Source organism: Falco rusticolus, chromosome 15 (assembly GCF_015220075.1).
Source record: "Falco rusticolus isolate bFalRus1 chromosome 15, bFalRus1.pri, whole genome shotgun sequence".
Lineage (NCBI taxonomy): Eukaryota > Metazoa > Chordata > Aves > Falconiformes > Falconidae > Falco > Falco rusticolus.
The window spans coordinates 19,760,560-19,779,484 of NC_051201.1; the positions used below are offsets into that span (position 1 = coordinate 19,760,560).

Genomic DNA, 18,925 nt, shown 5'->3' on the forward strand with positions numbered 1-18,925 from the left:
CATGCAATAACTCCAGCTTCTGACCAGATCAAGGTGTATCCCCATCTGGATGCAATAACATAGCCTAAAAGCAACAAGGACAGAAACCACCTATGCATACTAAATAAATACATAAAAGCACCCCTCCTCGCAAAACCACAAAAAAATAAAGTTTCCCTTGTTACTGCCACTGTTTCTTCTCGATAGCACGAATCAGCATCCATGCTGTGGACCTCGAGGTTGACATAAGTCCCTGGAAATTGATGTAAGCTCACGTCAGTTGTTCTAGGGATTCTGCCAACTCACTCTCAGTCATGCCCCAATTACTCTTCAGCTGTATAGAAAGGGTCTGAAGGTGTTTTTCTTCTAAAAATTCAAATGCAGGAAGGATGCGCATTTTGGTGCAGTAGGAAAGGGACAGCAAAATGAAAAATATGGTGAAGACAAAAATAAAGGATGTTGCTGGCAAGAAATGGAAGTTCTGAACTCGGACAGATGTATCTTATTTTGATGTAAAAAGCTTTATAAAGATTACTGTAAGTAACTATTAATTGCTTACAATGCCACCTTTCCTTCTACATATTCTGTAAATTCTTACCTTGTTAGCTAGGTGGTCATGACATAACCAGTAACTCTTTTATTTTAGGATGTATGGTCCTTTTTCTTTTTAATTGACATCTGTAGGTAGGACTAAAAGCACTGCCTGATGACCTGCATGTGTCTTAGTTTTCAGAATGAATAATGTCTCAAACAGGGGAGAAAAGATTTGTTTTACAGTTAAGGCAAAGGAACAAGACAATAATACCCATATTTTTAATTTAACATACTCTTTAGAAATACACACTGAGCATCTTATCAAAGAACATAGATTAAATACTTGCTTGTGTTCACATTTCCCCCTGTGGAGAGAACAAGTTTGGTTGTATTTTTCTCCAGGGACATGCATAATGAATAACCTACTGGTATAGCAGAACAGGGAACTACTATGGTTACTCCATGTGCTGTAATCTGACACAACAATTATTTAACAATAAGACAAATTCTAACATAGCTGCTTTGAAAATGTGAAAGATTACCCAAAAGTTTTTAGACAGAAGCTAGCTGCTAAGAACCATTTTATATGTATGATGTTTTACTGAATTGTTCATTGTAGACCTGTTTTCATTCAGGAATGCACAAGGGTTTTTCTTAACCACGGTTAATCCAATTACACATTCTTTACCAGCTTGTCTTGCTACATGACCTTGGATTTAGAGGTAAAAAGAGGCTACAGGCTAACTGGGTGCGAGCATCTTATAAAGGTTTGGGCTTCCTTCAGGAGAGGCAGTTGGCTGCCCTAACAAGAGCATCAGCCTTCAGTTTAAGTATTGTAGAAACAGTAGCTGTAGCTGCTCATGTATTTTAGGTAAAGAAATAGCTAGCGGTGCTGGGAAGTGACAATAGAAAGGATGGTACATTAGTAGGTTAAGAAAAAGATAAACATATGGCTGTTTTGTATTCTGGGCAATAAAAGCAGCTCCCGTTTTCACTTGGGCAAACCCCTCCTGTCCCGGGAGGGGTTTTACAATACACCTGCTTGGATCCACCTGAACAGCAGCAAACACAAAAAGACCCTGTGCATAGAAACAATTCCAATTAGTTATTTATGGGTCACCCAGTTTTAACAGATAAAGCTATAATTTCCGCATGGCCATAAAGTCATGACACAGTAACTTTCATTCAGTTAATTTTTCAACTAAGTAACAAAAACCGGTCCTTTAATGTTTAAAGGACATTGCAATGGTATTTCTGTTTAATGCAAGTTTCAGTCCATAATGTAAATAAAACTGTACTATCACATCACTATCTATAAGCAAACGTGACGGGCTGTGAGTAGCAGTTTAATTCCCATCAATGCCCAAGTTTTTGCACAAACCTAAAATCCTCCTAGGTCACATGTGTTGAGAGTTAATCTTTTATTAATGCCACAGCACCCAGTTTCGTTAACTTGCTTTAGGATTTCTTAGACTGCAAATTCCAGGCAGATTGGGCCAATTACAGTTTCTACCCTGCCATCCACTGCTGGCAATGATGCTTCTGCTATATGAACAACTTAAACTACGTTTTCTTTCATTCTTGTATTTGTCTTTTAAGCTTAATGTGAGGCAAAATAGATGATGGTATGTTACTGTGCAGGCAGAACGTTCTGGAACTTCTGTGCTCTTCCCAACGGCTGCTGGGCTGCCTTCATTGATGGCACACGCTGCTAGAAGTATTGCGATTAGTCTCCTTACAGTTGCCGCACCGCCACTGTTTCCCAGCAGCCTGGAAGGTGGTGGACAGCTTAGCGCCCTTCACGGCATGTGTTACCCAAGCCACATTCCTCAGCTTGCGCCAACTTAATCTAATTACCCAAGCCGTGAATTGGTGCCTAGAATACCACCTATTTACATACGATTTTTTTTTTATTTATTTTATTATTTTTTTTTTAGAAAAGCAGCGCGCAGCCCGAGACCCCTTCGCTCTGCCCGGGGGCTGCGTGCGCCTTGCAGGGGGCTGACGGCCGGGCCCCCGGAGCTGCCGCGTCCCGGACTGGCGCTCCCGGCCCCGGCGGGGCGACACGTGGCACCCGCGCCCCGCGGCGCTGCCCCGCCCCTTTGTGCTCAGCTGGCTCCACCGGATTGGGCGCCCGCTGCGGGCCAACCAACCAACTACAAGCCCCGGCAGCCCGCGCGGCGCGGGGCGGGGCGAGCGCTGGGCGCCATGTGCGCTGGGTGCCCCCCACCCCTCCCTCCCTCCCTCCCTCCCTCCCTCCCTCCGCCGCACCGGGGCCGCCGACGTCACCGCGTGAGAGCGCCCAACTGTGGGAACCGCCGCCGAGGGGCGGGGGGCTGCCCGGGGGCACGGCGCGGGGCGGGGCCGGGCGGGGCGGGGCCAGCCGCGGCCCGTAGTAGGCGCCCTCCCACCCCCGCTGAGTGACAGAAGGCGCCCAGGCACGGGAGCTCGCGCTGGGGCCCGAGCCGCCGCTCGCGCTGCCGCCTCCCCGCGCCCTCCCCTCCCCCGCCCACCCCCTCCCCTCCCGACCGCGGCGCCATCCGGTGTTATGAGGCGGCCCTGAGGGGCAGCGGCGGGGAGCGCAGCCCGGCAGGAGTCCGGCGCGGCCCGGCAGGGCGAGGGGGTCTCGTTTCGCTTCGCCGGCCAAACCCATGACTACGGCAAACTGCGGCGCCACCGACGAGTTCGATTTCAGGCTGATCTTCGGGGAGGACGGGCAGCCCGGCCCCGGGCCGCCGCTGGGGCCTGCAGGTGCGCTCCGCCGCGGCCGCTCCGCTCCCGCCGCCCCGGCCGTCGGGGTCGGCTTCCTGTGGTCCTCCGAGCGAGGCGAGGGCGGGGAGGGGGGGCTGCCGCCTGCCCCGCCGCGGGAGAGCGGGGCGGGGGGTGGCGGGGCGGGGAAGCGGCGCCGGCCCTCCTCTCCCTCCTCCCTGCTCCCTCAGGCTGCGGCCGCCTCACGGGACCTGGGGGGCTGAGGGGGGCGATCCGCCATCGGGGCTCCCCGGGCCGCCCTTACAACTTTCCTCGAGTAAAGAAACCCGAGGACTCCGCCGTGCGGGAGGAGCACCCCTCGGGGCGGGCGTGGGGGGGGACCCCCCCTGCAGTCGTGGGGGCAGAGGCCGGTTGGGTCTGGCGGGCCTGCTCCCCCATCCCGGGCCGGGGGCTGAGGAGGGACCCGCCTGCGAGCCACCGTGCTGCCGGCGCCCGGCTGGGGCGGCGTTGCAGCGCCCGGGGGGGCGGCCGGGGGGGTCCCGGTGAGCACAGCGTGCCGTTACACTTGGCACCGGGAGGGCAGCGGTGGGGCCGGGCTGCGGGCTGGTCTGGCGCTCTGGCGGTTAAAAGTTTCAACCGAACCCTTCCCCGTGTATAACGCATCGTCGTTACTCCAGTGTGTTCTTACAAACTTTGTGTACGTGCGTGTGGATGGGCCAAACGCTGCGCGATGAGGTGGGGGGGCTGCTGGGTCCGTGTGTGCCGATACACACGTCTCGGAGCCCTTCCATTTTATTCTGTTTGGTAGTATCGGAGCCTGAAAACCCCGTTTAAAAAGCCTCATGTTTCTTTAAACTGCAGAAAATAAAGTATTCCCTGCAAACTATGTTGCGGGGAATCCAGAAGAGCCAGCTGTGCGGTGTGCGGCTGGACCACGGGTCGACGGCTGCGTGCTTTTTTTTTTCTGACCTACTTGAAATAAGTATTAATTGGTAGTGCACTAAGTCTAACTAGTTAGATGATAAGATAGCTCTGAAACACGGCTGGATCCAGGCTAAATGATGCAGCCATGTTGTTTTGTTCTCTGACTCGGTTGCCTGCATAAGTTGATTAGAAAACAAATTGTTCGATACGGTCCATATATAATCCAGTGCGAACACTCAGAATTAATTTGTTGCAAAATCTCTAACTTTCTTGGTGCTAAGACTTAGTTTACAGATTCTTTCAGATACAGGGAGATTTTTCTTTGCCTAGAATAGGCAGGAGTAGCAGATGGTGCTTCTGGGAAGGGGGCCTGAGATCTGCTAGCCAAATAAAAGTATTACAGTGCCATACGAAACAATGGGGACTGTTAATAGAGTACAATACTTGACACCCCCCTATTCCTGTTGTGGTTTTTTTTTTCTACACAAAGCTAGTGGTCTTAGCTATGTTCCTCAGTTGATGATAGATGAGAATGTGAAAACAAGTTGCTCAGAAAACTGGAAATACTAGTGGTACTCAATTCCCTTTTATAATATTTGTATTTTGGTAGCATTCCTTAAGAAGCAGTTCAGCTATTACTCCGAATATGGTGAATTTTTATGTGCTTGATAAGTTAAAACTATTTCTAAGGCAGATTTTGAAAATGTGATACTCAGACCATAAACTGATCTTTCAGTAAGAAATCCTGCATCTGTAACTCAGTAATTTCACTGTTTTGTGGAATACTGGCGATGATCTCGCCTGCTGTGCACAGATGTGGCCTTCAGGGGAAAGGGTTAGAATAGGGCTCTGGCTTCAAGTATTTTATTAAAAGGATTGCCAGAGTTTAGCTGTTAATTCTGTCCGTTAATTTTACATCTGAAGAAATAGATTTCACATAAGAGAGGACTTATATTGGAAGTCTTACATTTCCCCCTTATTCCTCTTCCGAGTATATTAGCTAGATAAACTAAAGTTCTTGGGTCTCATAAGCCCGTATCACTCACTTCAATGATGTTGTCCGTTGTGCAGCAAAGTGAGGATTTTTTTTTTTCTAATGTATGAGAATAAAAAAACATGTAGGTCACAGGGAACATTGCTTAATCTGAAATAAATAATGTTAAAAATACCAAGTCATCCATGATCGCGGCGAATACTTGAAAACATGTTCTCATGCTTTGTGCTGTATCTGAAGAAGTGTCTGGGATTGGCACCCTTGTGAAAGAAGCGTCTAGTACTAAGTTCTTGTGTAAATAACATGGAAATCTATGTTAATGCTTTCTTTTATGTTGAGACTTCTGTCGTGTTTTGAGGATTTTATTCTGTTATGTATGTATGTACATAAGCATGTATATATATGTAGATTTTATCTTTAACTGTATTTTTAACCAAAAGCAAGAAAAAGTGAGCTATTCTGTTTAGTTTTGTGCGAACTGGCAGGAATTGAGACTAATGTTCTGCAGTAGTGCTTGTGTGTTTGATCTGAAAGTTGTAGTTCCTGCTGCAGAGGGGAATGCACGAAAGATGGTTTAAATATGCTTGGCAGTCTGTAGTCAAATACTGCAGTCTTTGTAGCATACTTTGCCTGAAATCTAAGGCATAACCCATTCCATATAGCTTGTAAGCTGAAGTGCAAATTTGCTCAAATGGTTGCCAAATTAGAGATTGTCAAAAGCTCTTCAGCTGCTTTTAAGTAGAAGTTAGGTACTAAGCACCTTCCGCAAAATCTTGCACTCTTCTTCTTAGACAGTTTAGTGCCCTTGTCTCAAAGAGGAAAGAAATTGGCACTTTTTTTTTTATTTTTTTTTTTTTTGGTAGTGTTCAGCACTCAAAACAGGTGGTACAGTTCTAGGTACTAAAAAGCTTCATCTTTTCCTGACAAAATAACTCGGGCCTCCAGTGTGCAAGGGTAATGCTATAGAGCACTCACTCTGAAGCGAACCAAATCTCTTTGGTATACTCTTTTCTTCCAAACCCTTTGGGTTAGTTGCAGTCGCATCTGATTGCATCTTGCCACCTTGTATCAGTTGCATTTGTAATGCCTGAGTAAGTATTTGAATGACAGTATCATTCAGGTCTGTACCCTCTACTAAAGTAGATGGTCATGTAACTAACTTTTTCAATTAATGTATTTGAGAAGCCACCATGTTTGGTCTCTTTAATGAAGAGATTTTTTTAAGATGTCATGTGTGACACTTGAATAATCAAATTTAATTTGGAATGCTTTTCTAATGATGTCTCCATCCCTTTCACCCCCCCAGTTTTGCATTACTATTCAATCTAATTTTTGGAAGTTTGCCTAGAATTTATTAAACATTAAACAAATAAACTGCATTAAGGTCTTCACACTACTGCTAAAAACTCCGCTGAGGGTGCGGCATACTGTTTAAATGCCAAACTGTGCAAAAGGGGAGCAAATGCAAGTTGCTATGATTGTTTCTTTAGCCGAATTTTTATTTTAAGGGTTCAGCTCCCGTTTTAAATAATGAGTTTTTACAAAGTAAGGGTCTTCAAAGAACTTGGGGTATGTAGTACTAAGCTGGGAATTCAGGATCTTGTACGGTTCTGTAACATCCAAAATTGTTTCTTCTTGGTATGTGAAGTGGGGACTGACTTAAAATTAGAGGCTGCAAACTGTTCCATATCCAGAAAATGAATTATTTCATTACGCAGGAAATTCTGACAGAGGGGGTATTGGTATTGCTGTTTAGAATCCTATCTAAAACATTCCTCTTACTTGTGATGAGGTCCTCTAAGAGTGAAAGACAGGCTAAGGTTTTGCTACCCAGTAAAATAGAGCAATATGTGGAATTTCACCCTAACACCCACCTTTTGTTCTTGGGTTGTGAAGCAGAGGAGGAGAAGTTCTTATTGTCTTTCAATTTAAATAGTCATCCTTCGTTGATTCTGTATATTTGTTTTCTCAAAATATGAGGGCTGATAAAAATACCCTCCTTGGACTTCTGATTCATAATATCTGTTTTATTTTCTTGGAAACCATGAAACAAGCTGAAAAGAGGTTCTCCTTGTTTCCTGTGACTTAATATTTGGTTGAGTAATACTATTTGGTAATCTTGTTACAGATGAAATCTCACAATCTCTTACTTTTCTCCTGAAAAGCATGGTATGAGAAGTATGAAAAATATCCCAGTTCTGTGATGAATTTAGTGACAATTCAAAACATCTTTGCAAGCTGGAGCCTCGCTCTGGATATGGACAGTGTATCTGGATTTGGATCTTTAGTTTGTTTGAAAACTTCTATACTGTTGCTCTCCTTTGAGTTTTTTTTTTTTTTGTCTTTTAGCTTAGACCTATTAGTTGGCCTGAGGCTGTTACTAAGGATCAAAATGGAAATACACATGTTGCTATTGTGACTGTCAAAGTAATACCTGATCTTTTCTTTTGAAGGTTTCTGTGTCTGACCTTCTTTCTCTATGAGCGTGTGCAGGCTGCTTGGGCTGCTCGGCAGTTACCTCCCTCCCATGGTGTTGAGTGCTCTGAAGCAAGCTCTGTGGCAAAAACTGGCACAATATAAGTGTCGTTTAATTTAGATACATAGTAGAAGTCTTAAAACCAATGCCTTGTACTGAAACACCACCACAATACTAGTCTTTATACCTTTGCCTTGATCATTAATATGTAAAATATTCTTCACTTCTTAAATGTGTATTCATGACAGGTATTGCTGTCAGGGTTTGTTGGTAGACAGTAGAAAACAGCCTAAGCTGTTTCCAGAAGTTTGCAGTGTGCTTGAACTTTTTGTTCTTTTCCCTGAGATGGTGATTAAGGTAAGCGATACTAAGCAAGTTGTGGTGGGAAAGAGAGCAGTCTCACAGTTAGACTGAGTGGATAATTAAAGGCTCAATGCTGGCAGTAATTGTGAACCTGAGGTGTGAGCTGACTGAGGGTTGCTCTTGGTGAAATTCATTTTTGTGATCAAATATTTCTGATCCAGAACTGCTAAAAAGTTTGCTTTCCTTAGCTGAGAGAAACTTGTGAGACATGATCTTCTGAAGTACTTTTTTAACAGACGATCTTGCACACCTGTGTGGTTCACCTGAAGTTTTATTCCTTTTTAAAGTCTTTTTATTCTGTTTAGATTTGGTTGCCTATATATAAATGGGTAGGAGAGAAAGCCTTTGCACAAGATAGTAACTCGGTGGTTAATATGTATAATTTGAGCCACACATATAAATAGAGCTGTGTGTGCTGGTCTTTAAACATTTGCTTTACAAAAGAGTGCTCATGTGGATTAAGATGGGATCAACTGGTGCAACTTTAAGAAAGGAATGAATGGACAAGTCGCTTGAGTCAGTTTCTTTTTTTTCCTCCCTTAGACATAAACCATACTTTTTAACATAAATGTTTGTTTATTTATTAGATGTTGAGCATTAAATGTATTGTAATGGAAACCACCACTTGAGGGTAATTTAGTTATTACGATTTTATTGTACAAGCTAGCGGATGCTGGTATCTGTGCACGTAAAAGATTGACGCGCAGGGACATAAAGCAAATCCAGTCTTAGGCTGCGGTTATATAATCTGCTGATGGAGGGGAGGAGGGTAAACCAAACAGCTGCATCTCGCCAAAAATAGAGGGTCTGTGTCAAGAACCTTGTGACTTCAAGATAACTTAAGAAAAGATTTCACTGACGAAGAACCAGAGGAAAAAGTGTATTAAAGTCAAATCTGGTGTCAATGGAGTCAGTTGCCTCACCACAAAGAGTAACATTAAAATGGTAATCCTGGGAAGCTGATGTGTTTGAATACATTGTGTTTTTTCATGGCATGCTGGCTAAATCACATCTTGCCTATTTGGATAAAGCTTGACCAGGATAAGACCACTTGGGAAAATACCAAACTCTCTTGTGTGCTGTTGCAAAGCAGTTGTAGTTGCACCTGATCTGATTTCATAACTTTTATGGTTTGGCATATGGTTCTTGAACCACTACACAGTGCATTGAGAGCACTATGTAGTGAGTCACTGCATAGTGCGGGGATTTGAAAAAGATCCCTGGTTTGACAAATTTGCTTATTTTGTGTGTGAAATCATAATTGCACCTCACCCTCTGTCCCCTTCCCTCCCATCTGAGTTGTGGGCACAGTGCAAATGGAAACAAATCCTGACTGTTGGGATGTGGGAGATGGGCAGGGTACAAAAGCATTTGTGCTGCTGGTTTTATCTTGCATGATTTCTGAAAATTAGAAATAAGCCCTTTCTTTCTTCAAAGTAATAAGTAGCCCTCTGCTTAAAACATGATGGTCATCTTTTCCTTTTGTTTGTGTTGTACAACTGCAAGCAGTTTGTCATATCCCATTCGGAGAGCAGCCAAATAAGTAATGTTGCTGTGAACGAGTGAGAAATGAGGGTAGATGGGGCCTGGTTCGATAGTAAGCAGCAGTTTAGCCCTTCACAGGAACAACATAAATACGGGAGTCATTGCCTAAAGCTGCCCTAGTGGGCCAGGGAAGTGCGTGGAGCAGACCTGGCAGTGAGCCCAGCCTGTAAAACAACATCCAAGTCCTTGCATTTGTCCAGGCATGCCATGTGGGGTTCGGATGACAGTGGAATTTAAGATGAGTGAAATGATCAGTAAGGCTAAGTAAAACTGCACGGCAGGAGCAAGCTTATTAACAAGCCAGTGTTCTTTTCTACCTTTAGTACACAGATCTGTGAGTATTGTGAAATTCTGGCAAAAGAGAACATTAAAAAAAAAATTGTGGAATTGTTCAAAGTCATTCAGGGAAGATCAGTTTAAATCTGAAGTGTAGGACTGGTCGATACGCAGGGCTTTGGGCTGTGTTGTGTCTCGCACATCTCGCGAGTTAACTGAACAGCTGAACTTAATCATTTACGTGGCTCTTCTGATTAAATGTCTTGGTGGCACTGAATGCTTATGGTTACTTTCCAGACAAAGGACGATAGGTGTGGTAGAAGAGAAGATACTTTTGTCAGTTTAGTTTGGGAGGCCCAGTCCTCATTTTTATGTGTGGGGGGGGAAGGAGAGAAGAATCAACTTCCTGGAGATCTGACTTTATATAAACCCATGATCTTTCAGCAACAAATTTGTGAAAATAGAACTCTGGATTTGGTTTGGGTGGTGTTGGGGTTTTGGTTTTGGTTGTTGGAAGCAGAAACAAAAACTTCACATGAACTTCATAAAATACATTCGTAGGTAGAAACATATGCAGATACTTACAGCTAATTTATTAGTCCCAGAAATGTAGAAACATGTTATTCATATTAATATTTAGATTAATAGCAATTACTTTTGTTTAAAAAAATAGCCTCTCAGACTGCATTTTGTGTGATAGTCATCACTTCTAAAAATGAGAAATACTTTTAATGTAGCAAAATTGCTGGATGGAATTGGATTTTTCTGTTTGTTTTTTAATAGATTGGTGGAGAGGGTTATTTCCAAAATCTTGTAAATATTCCTCTTTAGACTTACTCTTAGGTCCTTTCAAACAGAGTTCTTTCCGTTTTTCATATGTATGAGGTTATTCGAGATTGCAGGAAGCAAATAATTTTAAGTTCCCGGCTTAATGATTCTTCATGTTTTAGTGGCTGCTAACTTTCCTTTTTAGGAACAAATGCTGGGATAAGTGTTTTTTAATCCTAGATTTTATTTTTTGTAATGGTTTTGGTAAATAGAAGAAAATGGGAAGACCACTAAAACATAAGTTCAGTGACAGGCAACATTTGTACTATACTGGAGAGGGAACAGAATTGTGACTCTTTGTAGCTGGGACAGAGAACAAACTTTTACTTGCTAACTGAAGTTGTTTTACAGAGTAACCCTTTGTATCTACCCAAAATGAAAGCATAATCTAAGAACAGAATGATGAGCTGATAAGGCAGTCAGGGTGCACTTATTGACCATTAGCAACAGTGTTTCACTGCTTTTGATGGCTGCATAATGGGATGTAACAATCTCTACAGTGATTTATAGCTACTCATGTGTATCTTAGATGCTTTCTAGGAGTTGTTCCCTAAATCAGAAACTCAGAAGAGATGAGGAGATGGAGTAACTGTGTATGATTGCAAAAGGCTTGTAACGGTGTCATTTGGGATAACTGTACTCGAGTGACAAGGCCACAAGAGAATGTGTGGCTTAATCCAAAGAACCACTAAGCAAATCTTGTCACCATTTTGTATTTTGCATAGCTTCTTTAAATTAGGTCAGAGTCTTTGTATTTCATCAGTGCAATTTGTCAAATTTAGACTTCTGAGAGCAAATGCTACTGTCTTCCAGGTTGCCTAGCTTTTTTGGTTGGGGGCAGGAGGTGAGGCTGATTAGGTACGGTATGAAGTGAAACCTCCAGTCCTGCTGGAATAAACACAAGCTATTTAGGACTCTGTGAAGAGATGCAGTTTCAGGGCTTGCATTGTTGTGAGGCACACTAATATGGTCTCCCTTGTATTTTGGGGGAAACTTTCTGAAAGTTGCTGGAAAAATAGTGTTCGTGCTCAGCTTCAGCCTCCCCTTTTCTCGTTTGGTTCCTGTTTCTGCCTGTGTCAGTTCTAGCAAAGTGAATTCAAGGTGTTTCTGATTCTACATTCATGTGAGCAGCTGGGAAAACAGGAAAGTTTCAGATAAGTTTCTGGCTTCTTTCAGTCCTTTGATGTATGGAGCCTTTCAGTTTTGTGCACCTGAAGCCGACATTAAAGCTGTATTATAAACTATACTGGTGAAAAGCTGTAATATTAATGATTTGAAATCCTGAGCTAACTATACGGTAGGATTGCCTGCTGTGGAATAGTTTGCCCTCTGTCATGTTGTAGGACAGCTGCAGAAGTACAGTGTAATTTTGCTGAGGTGTGAAGAGTTCCCAAACTAGTTTGTTCGAATACTGTCCATACTGGTTCTCAGCCTCTGTGCCATGCTCTGTATGATAAACAGAAAGAGGCATGCGCCTGTTTCAGTCTCCCCTCCCTTTACTGTGTAACCCTCTCCACTCAAACTTCTTGCCTTGGCTTATTGCATTCCTTTTCTACTGCCTTTCACACAGACCCTAGCCTATGTCACCATACTCTCCTATAAACTGAAATATCCATTTTCTTGTACATTCCTGTCTTGTTTTGCTTGCTATGGCCCTACTTACACATTCTGATCTTGGAAACTCGGATTCTGCTCAGTGCTTGGTTCAGGACTGGAGCAGACTGCAAACCTGGAGTTGTCTCTGTGCAGGGCAGCAGGTTGCTGTCAGCAAGCTCGTTGCTGTCAGAAGCTGATCAGCGGTGAACACATCCATTTCAGTAGTTAGGTGAGAATTTCAGTTTATAGGTGCAATATAAACCAGAACTTGGAATAACTGGAGAGCCTTTTATGGAATCTGCTCATTTTGCCCCCACAAAGGAAGAGTTAGGCTGTGGGTGATAAATTGGCCTGCAATATCAAGAGTCTAGACAAACCTTTGGCTGGCAACTACAGCACATAATTCCCTTGTTCTCTTCAGTCAGTATTTGCCTGATGTTCTCGCTTATCTTTACGATGAGTCTTCTTCCTGTGGGTCAGGCACAACACACCAGTTTTGGAGTGCTCAGTCTTTTCCCAGTTCCCATGTCTACACATGCCAGATGCTCTGGGATTGCAGGGCTGCAGTCCTTTCACAAAGTCTAACAACTGGTTGTATAGAATAATGTAGTTCATCTTCAGAATAGCAGTGGCAAATAGGATGTTAATACTATGTGTTAGTAACTACTGCACAGATGTATTGTGTCATTTTAAGAATCTTCCAAAAGGCTGTAGTGTATTTCTTAATATCTTTGAACTCCTGGGTCATGTTAGGCTGACTTTCTATCTAACACTGAATGACAAATGAGGCTTCATCAAACTGGAGGGCAACAGCTCCTGTTTTATGTGTTATGCAGTAAAATACTGTGCCCTGTTCACTGACACACCCACAGAGAAAAATGGAAGCAAAGAAGACCCTGGAGAATTACAGATTTTTAAAGCAAAAAGTAAATATTTTTTAACCTGTTATGAGTATTAAGGAATAGTTCTTAAATACTGAATGACAAGCTCTATAAATGTTCATATAAATACATGCTTCATAATCAACCAGAAATACCAGGAGAGCGGGAGAAGGCACGGGTGTAAACACTGCCTAGCACTTCTGTTGCTATTTTCTGTTCTTGTAACTGAACTTTAAATGACTAATTCTTGTTGAATCTTATGGTTACAAGCTGGATTCTTTACCTGCTTTGTACGTCACTTTTTACCGATGTATCTCAAAGCACTCTGCTATGAAAGATTATGAGAACGTAGGTGTTGTAAGAAAAGGAAAAAACCTCAAATGAGATTAGCTCCATTTGCTGTGACAGAAGTACCTAATTTTCTGAAACGTGCTTATGACTTGAGCAGATCCATTTGATTTTCATGTTTATTTAGTTTGTTCTTACAAGCCAAATAAAATTTCATTACTGTTATTTCCCTATTCAGAGCTTAATTCTGTTGCTTCAGGCTGAAGCTGGATGTACACTAGGACAGCCATTCTAGTTTAAATGCATACCAGGCTATGGCCTGAGGATTTAGTTGCATGTTACATTTTTATTTTATGGTGAAAACACCTGCAGTTCCTGTCCTGGTTGCTCACTTCTCCCCATGTCCTAAAGCTTGCCATCCTGTCAGTTGTGTATATACAGGTGTTTATGTCGGTGCACTGCAAATCTGATTGCCAAAATCATCTGGGTTAAAAATACCACTCTTCTCGTTTCCCCTCCTGCTTTGTGTGTGAGCCTGTGTGGGAGGGTAGTTGCTGCTGAAAAAAACACAACATGTAGTTACACCCTGAGACCCAGCATGTTCCTGTTTTATTCAGTGTCAGTTGTAAACATCTGATATGCTGTATTATTTTGTTGTTTAAATTGCTTAAACTAGTGCAGCTTCATTATTATTCTGCATTGATGAGCTCCCGCTATTGAGAACATTGTTTTTCTTGTACCTTTCCAGTGTTCTTAACACAAGTAAACAAATGAACTTCTGATGGACATGACAGAGCTGCCTCTAGTGTACATGATTGACAGAAGTAAAATTTATTTTTATCCTTTTTGCGTAATCTGATATGGCCATAAAACAGAACACAAAATCATTGAAGAGGGAGAACTGCTTCATAAAGTGACAGTTGTTGTAAATCATCCTTTTCTGAAAGCTTAAACTTTCACACTGTTTTGTGTGTTGCTGAACTTGGTCTATAAGGATGTGCCTTCCCCTGCTCTACCATGCTACTTGAATTGTTTTCACAATTTATACCTTACTAGTCCCATATTTGGTGACTTACTAGTCAGTTGTACTGCTTATAAACTAATGCATTGCTGTATCTTTCAGGGGTTTTTTTTCTTGGTTGTGTTTTTTAAGTTTATGTTTAAATTTGTAGGAGGCATATCTGGAGAATTTACAGCTTGCAGCAGAGAACTGGAGTTAAATATCCAATTATAGAGCTTTAGCATGGTATACACTCTGATTTTTCTTTTTAAATGCACAAAAGTAAAACTGACTATTGGGTGTTTTGTGTTCTTTGTGAAGATTAAGACTAGCCTTTCATCCCCAAAAATACATTAACTGCTGCAAATCAGTAGGATAATGAAATTAAAAAATGGAGCTGCCTATGCTTTTTGTTCTTATTGGCAGATATTTCTGTGGCATTCTTTAATACCATCACGTTCAGAAAGAGATAGTGGTAACGGTCGTGACAGAACTGAGAAAGAAGAGGTGGTTGTTCTTTTTAGGGTTTGGGAGTGGAGACAGATTATGTGACTTGCCTGAGAACACACATGATGTCTGTGGCAATGCTCAAGTCTTTCCTCATGCTATTTAAAGGCCTTGGATTACTGATGCTTTTTTCACAGTAGCATTTTTATAAGACCTAGGCTGTGTTGCGCTTTCTTAGTACTATATACCGACTCCTATTGTCTGAACCTGTTTGTTTATGCGCTTACAAACCCTGGGCCTGTGTTCAGACATTTGATAGTAATTGACCTTCCTTCTGTGGAGAAATCCGGCTCGCTGCACAGCTGCACATACGCATGTGCCAGCACATCGCTGAGGAGCGAACAACTGGTGGGCAAGCATTACTAGTCCTGAATATGCAGTCTGATATGGCAAATAGTGAGCAAAATGTACTTTAGGAGCAGTTGTTCTGGATATTATTTAATTATATTCTCCAGTTAGACCGCTTACGTTGAAGTGTAGTTAGCAGCTTAGTAAGGGATGAGCCAGTGTTGTTTTAATACTGAACAGGAGCTTCTGCAGACTGGTCTGTTTCCAGACAGTAGCAAATGTACAGTCAAAGTGACAGACCTTCTGGTTCTCATTGATAAAGGATGACACAGATGCCTGATGTAAGATTGCATTGCAAGTCTGCAGCTTTATATAGCTTATATGCACTATGTGAACACAGAACATCTGCTAACTTTTGTGATCACTCGGTAGTAAACCTGATCTCAGCAGGTGGAGAAGGCAGCTTTGCTAAATTTCTGAAGACAGAGTGGCTTTTCCATGCATGGCAGTGTTAAAAATCTTAAGTTAAAACAAAGCTGAGTTACTTTCTGTGCTAGCTATCCAGAAGACCTCCTTTGATCGTAAAACAAAATTTGTTTGACGCGATTTTGTTCTTTGCAAACATCGACTTCTTGTTTTGTTTCCCTGTCTCCTTTTAAATGCTTACTGGAACAAATAAGCTATTAATACCACTTCTAAAACTGAATCTAAACTTATTGGCCCGTACTTCTTTGGTACTTTTTAACCTTTTATTTAGTCCAGTTTTCTTTACTCTGCATTGCTGTTAACTTTCTTATCAATTTACTTGGTTGACTTAAGTAGAGAAAAAGCATTTAACACACCTGCCTTTTCAGGGTCATGGTAGGCTTTTGATGTGAATGGCACTGCTTCTCTTGGGCTTTGTGTTTTGCTGTCTGTCCTATCGTAGCATCTTACCCCCATGCTCTTGTGGTAGTTTTTATGGTCTACCTTAGTAATCTGACCTAGTTTCTGTTTCTTGAATGCTTCTTTCTTATATTTTACGGTCAGTGAAGGCCTCATGACTTGGCCAGCTTCGCTGCTTTACGGTCTTTCCTCCCCCAGTAGGATTGTTTGGATGTAATAGCTCTCCTATTAAGTAACCAGATTTCCATAACTCCATTTTTTTCCCTTGGGCTTCTCCATAGCTTTTTTTTTTGCTTTGCACTTGCCTGTTGTGAGACTCCCCTGAATTTGTTTACCTGCTGCTTTCTGGAAGCCCTGCGTTACTTTTTTATTGAGCTGTTCTCCTTTCCATCTTAAGGGTTGTGAGCTGTTTGGGTTTGGTGGTGGGTTTTTTTGTGCGAGTCCTGTCATGTTGTCCTGCTCCCCCCCATTTCTTTCATCCAAGTTCCATTCATCTTTGTATGTTTGCTAGTTCCTTCAAGGTTAGAGGGCTCTTCCAGACTGAATTCTCTCTACAGTCTTTAATAGTACAAAAATAGTTATTGGTAAATAGCCTAGTAGAATTAACGACAGAATTTTTAAAGCTTAGTGTTGTCCTTTGTATGAGCAACTAACAGGTTATTTTAATACATGACTGTAACGGGGAGGGTTTGTGTGTGAAAACTAAAATATATCTACTTGTTTATTGGTTGTATCTGAAAATGGTTTGCATGATTTGGACTTCAAAATATATTGTTTCCACAGTCTTTTGGGATTTGGTGTTCATTAGATGCATAATTCTTACTCTAGGTTTCTAGCTTCCTGTTTTTTTGAGTGTGTGTGTGTATGCTGCTGAGGAGGGGTAATGGCAGAGCACGGTGCCAAACTCATTAGAAGTTGTTTTTCGTGGAGAGGGACCAAAGAAGCCCGAGTCAGAAGAGTGCTCTCCTGCCTTCTGCATCTCTTCCCCCAAGTTCTTCCTAGCTGGTGTTGATAAATCTGTGCTAGGCTGATCTCTCCATCTCAGCTTCTTGAAACTTAAATTTTGAATGTACATCTGCTTTTTGTAAATCCCAGTGACATCAAAAGTGGACAAATTGTCTTAAATATTTTAAGATTTCATGATTATTGCTGCAAGAGAAATAAGACTCTTTGCAGCGGTGAGAGTTCTAGCACAATGTGCTGCTACTGTTCCTAAGGCCGTTAATGACAGTAAATGGTTACACACAGGACTTGAAGTATTCCAAGTGTTCTTTTCCTACAACGTTATTATTTCAAAATTTCTGTACCTGTAACTGTTTTATTTCTAAATTTTGAGAAGCTGGATAATTGCTTTTATTAGGATTGCATTTTTCTTCTGTTGACCTATGCTTCTAATACTAATGATTTAAGAAGCAAGAGCATTTGATCTTGCACATGAATGTACCAATAGATGGGGAAAACCTGTAGCTCACTACTGTCAGCATTTCATGTTTTGTTATGGGAAATGGCAAAAAGGAAGACCCTCAATAAAAGTGTTTTTAAAATGTTTGCTATCCTAGTGAAAGGATAGGAAAATGCAGTTTTGATAGTGATTAATGTCATGCAGTCTGGATTTATGGAAAATGATAGTATGAACTTGATGCCTCACTGTCACATTTGACATAGGAGCATTTTAGTTTGCAGAAATGTTTATGTGTCTGTGTAATATTCCCTTACTACTGAAAAAAAATACTTTAAAAAAATAAAACCCCATATACAAAGCACTAGAAACTGTATAATTTTAAGGATTATGTTAAATGTTAGTGATGGGTCAAAAGCTCTCAGTGATTCAGCATTAAAACAAATTACTTGGGTTGCAGAGACAATATTGTTAACAGGTGTTGAGAGTAGTTTCAGTGTCTAATGGGAGTGGTCTGAGTACATTTAATTTCATCTGCTAGATGATAGACTAGTGAAGTACCTGAGGTCTCTTGCATACTTACTTTCTATACTTAAATATTGAGAAGGGTCTACTTTACAAGGAGAGAGAAAACAAGAGTGAAAGCATAGTGGTTACAAAGTAAGAAAGAAACCTGTGTTTTCTACTCTCCTTTTGGACAAATGTCTCATAGTGGCAGTTAATTCAGTATTAAGAAGTGGGGCAAGAAAATCTGCTTCGGTTCTGTGAGACAAAGCTGCTGATTTTGTTAACAGGGCTTGCACTCCCTCTCAATTGCTTGTTTTTCTTTGGAATATTTCCTGTGTTTTGGATAAGTTAGTGAGATCTGAGAATATTTTGTTTTGCGTTTTTTGCTGAACAACTTGTGCTCAAACTTTGCGAGATTGCACTTGAGAAATGCTGTTCTATGGGGTGAGCACTTTAGAGTTTTCTAAGCAACCAAAAAAATATCTTTGGAATAAGGTTCTTCGTATCTTTAATAATAATCTTTCCTAGGCCTCTTTTGATTGAATGTTTTTAGTTCTTTATAATCTTCATTGAAATCTGAGTCACTGTAAGATGCTTTCTAGTGTTAAAGGAGATAAATATTATGTATGTGATATTTCAGTGCTTGTAAGTATTGAGTAGGGGGCTTGCAGAAAGTATCATAGTCCTTCCTATTCATGTCACAAATTAATTGTTAATGGATTATGATCAAAAATGCTCAATTATGAATGGAGTGTAGTTATGAAAATTAAAGTTTGAATTGAGTATTCCAGCTTAGATCCTTTCAAGATTTATAAACCCATTTGCTGTGTGTATTATGTTTTCAACCACTGAAGATGTGTATAAAACGTGGAATCTGGTTGAAAACAAGATTTCTGACAGAATACTATACTGTAGCCCTATTTAGCTGTAAATATGGCTGGGGAAA

The 18,925-nt window shown here is 41.6% G+C and overlaps 1 protein-coding gene across 3 annotated transcripts in view; it reads left to right on the plus strand.

Annotated features, from left to right (window-relative positions):
* NFATC3 (nuclear factor of activated T cells 3) overlaps positions 1-18,925 on the plus strand; it is a 106,457-nt gene that overhangs the window by 28,809 nt on the left and 58,723 nt on the right. The window contains exon 1 of one of the 3 annotated variants that reach the window (XM_037409048.1): positions 2,973-3,264. The exons of 1 other annotated variant lie outside the window; for it this stretch is intronic. In XM_037409048.1, the coding sequence (XP_037264945.1) occupies positions 3,165-3,264 (100 nt within the window). In that variant the 5' untranslated portion in view covers positions 2,973-3,164. Of the gene's footprint in view, positions 1-2,972; positions 3,265-18,925 lie in introns of those variants that run through there. One more of the 3 variants, XM_037409046.1, reaches the window with a different exon arrangement.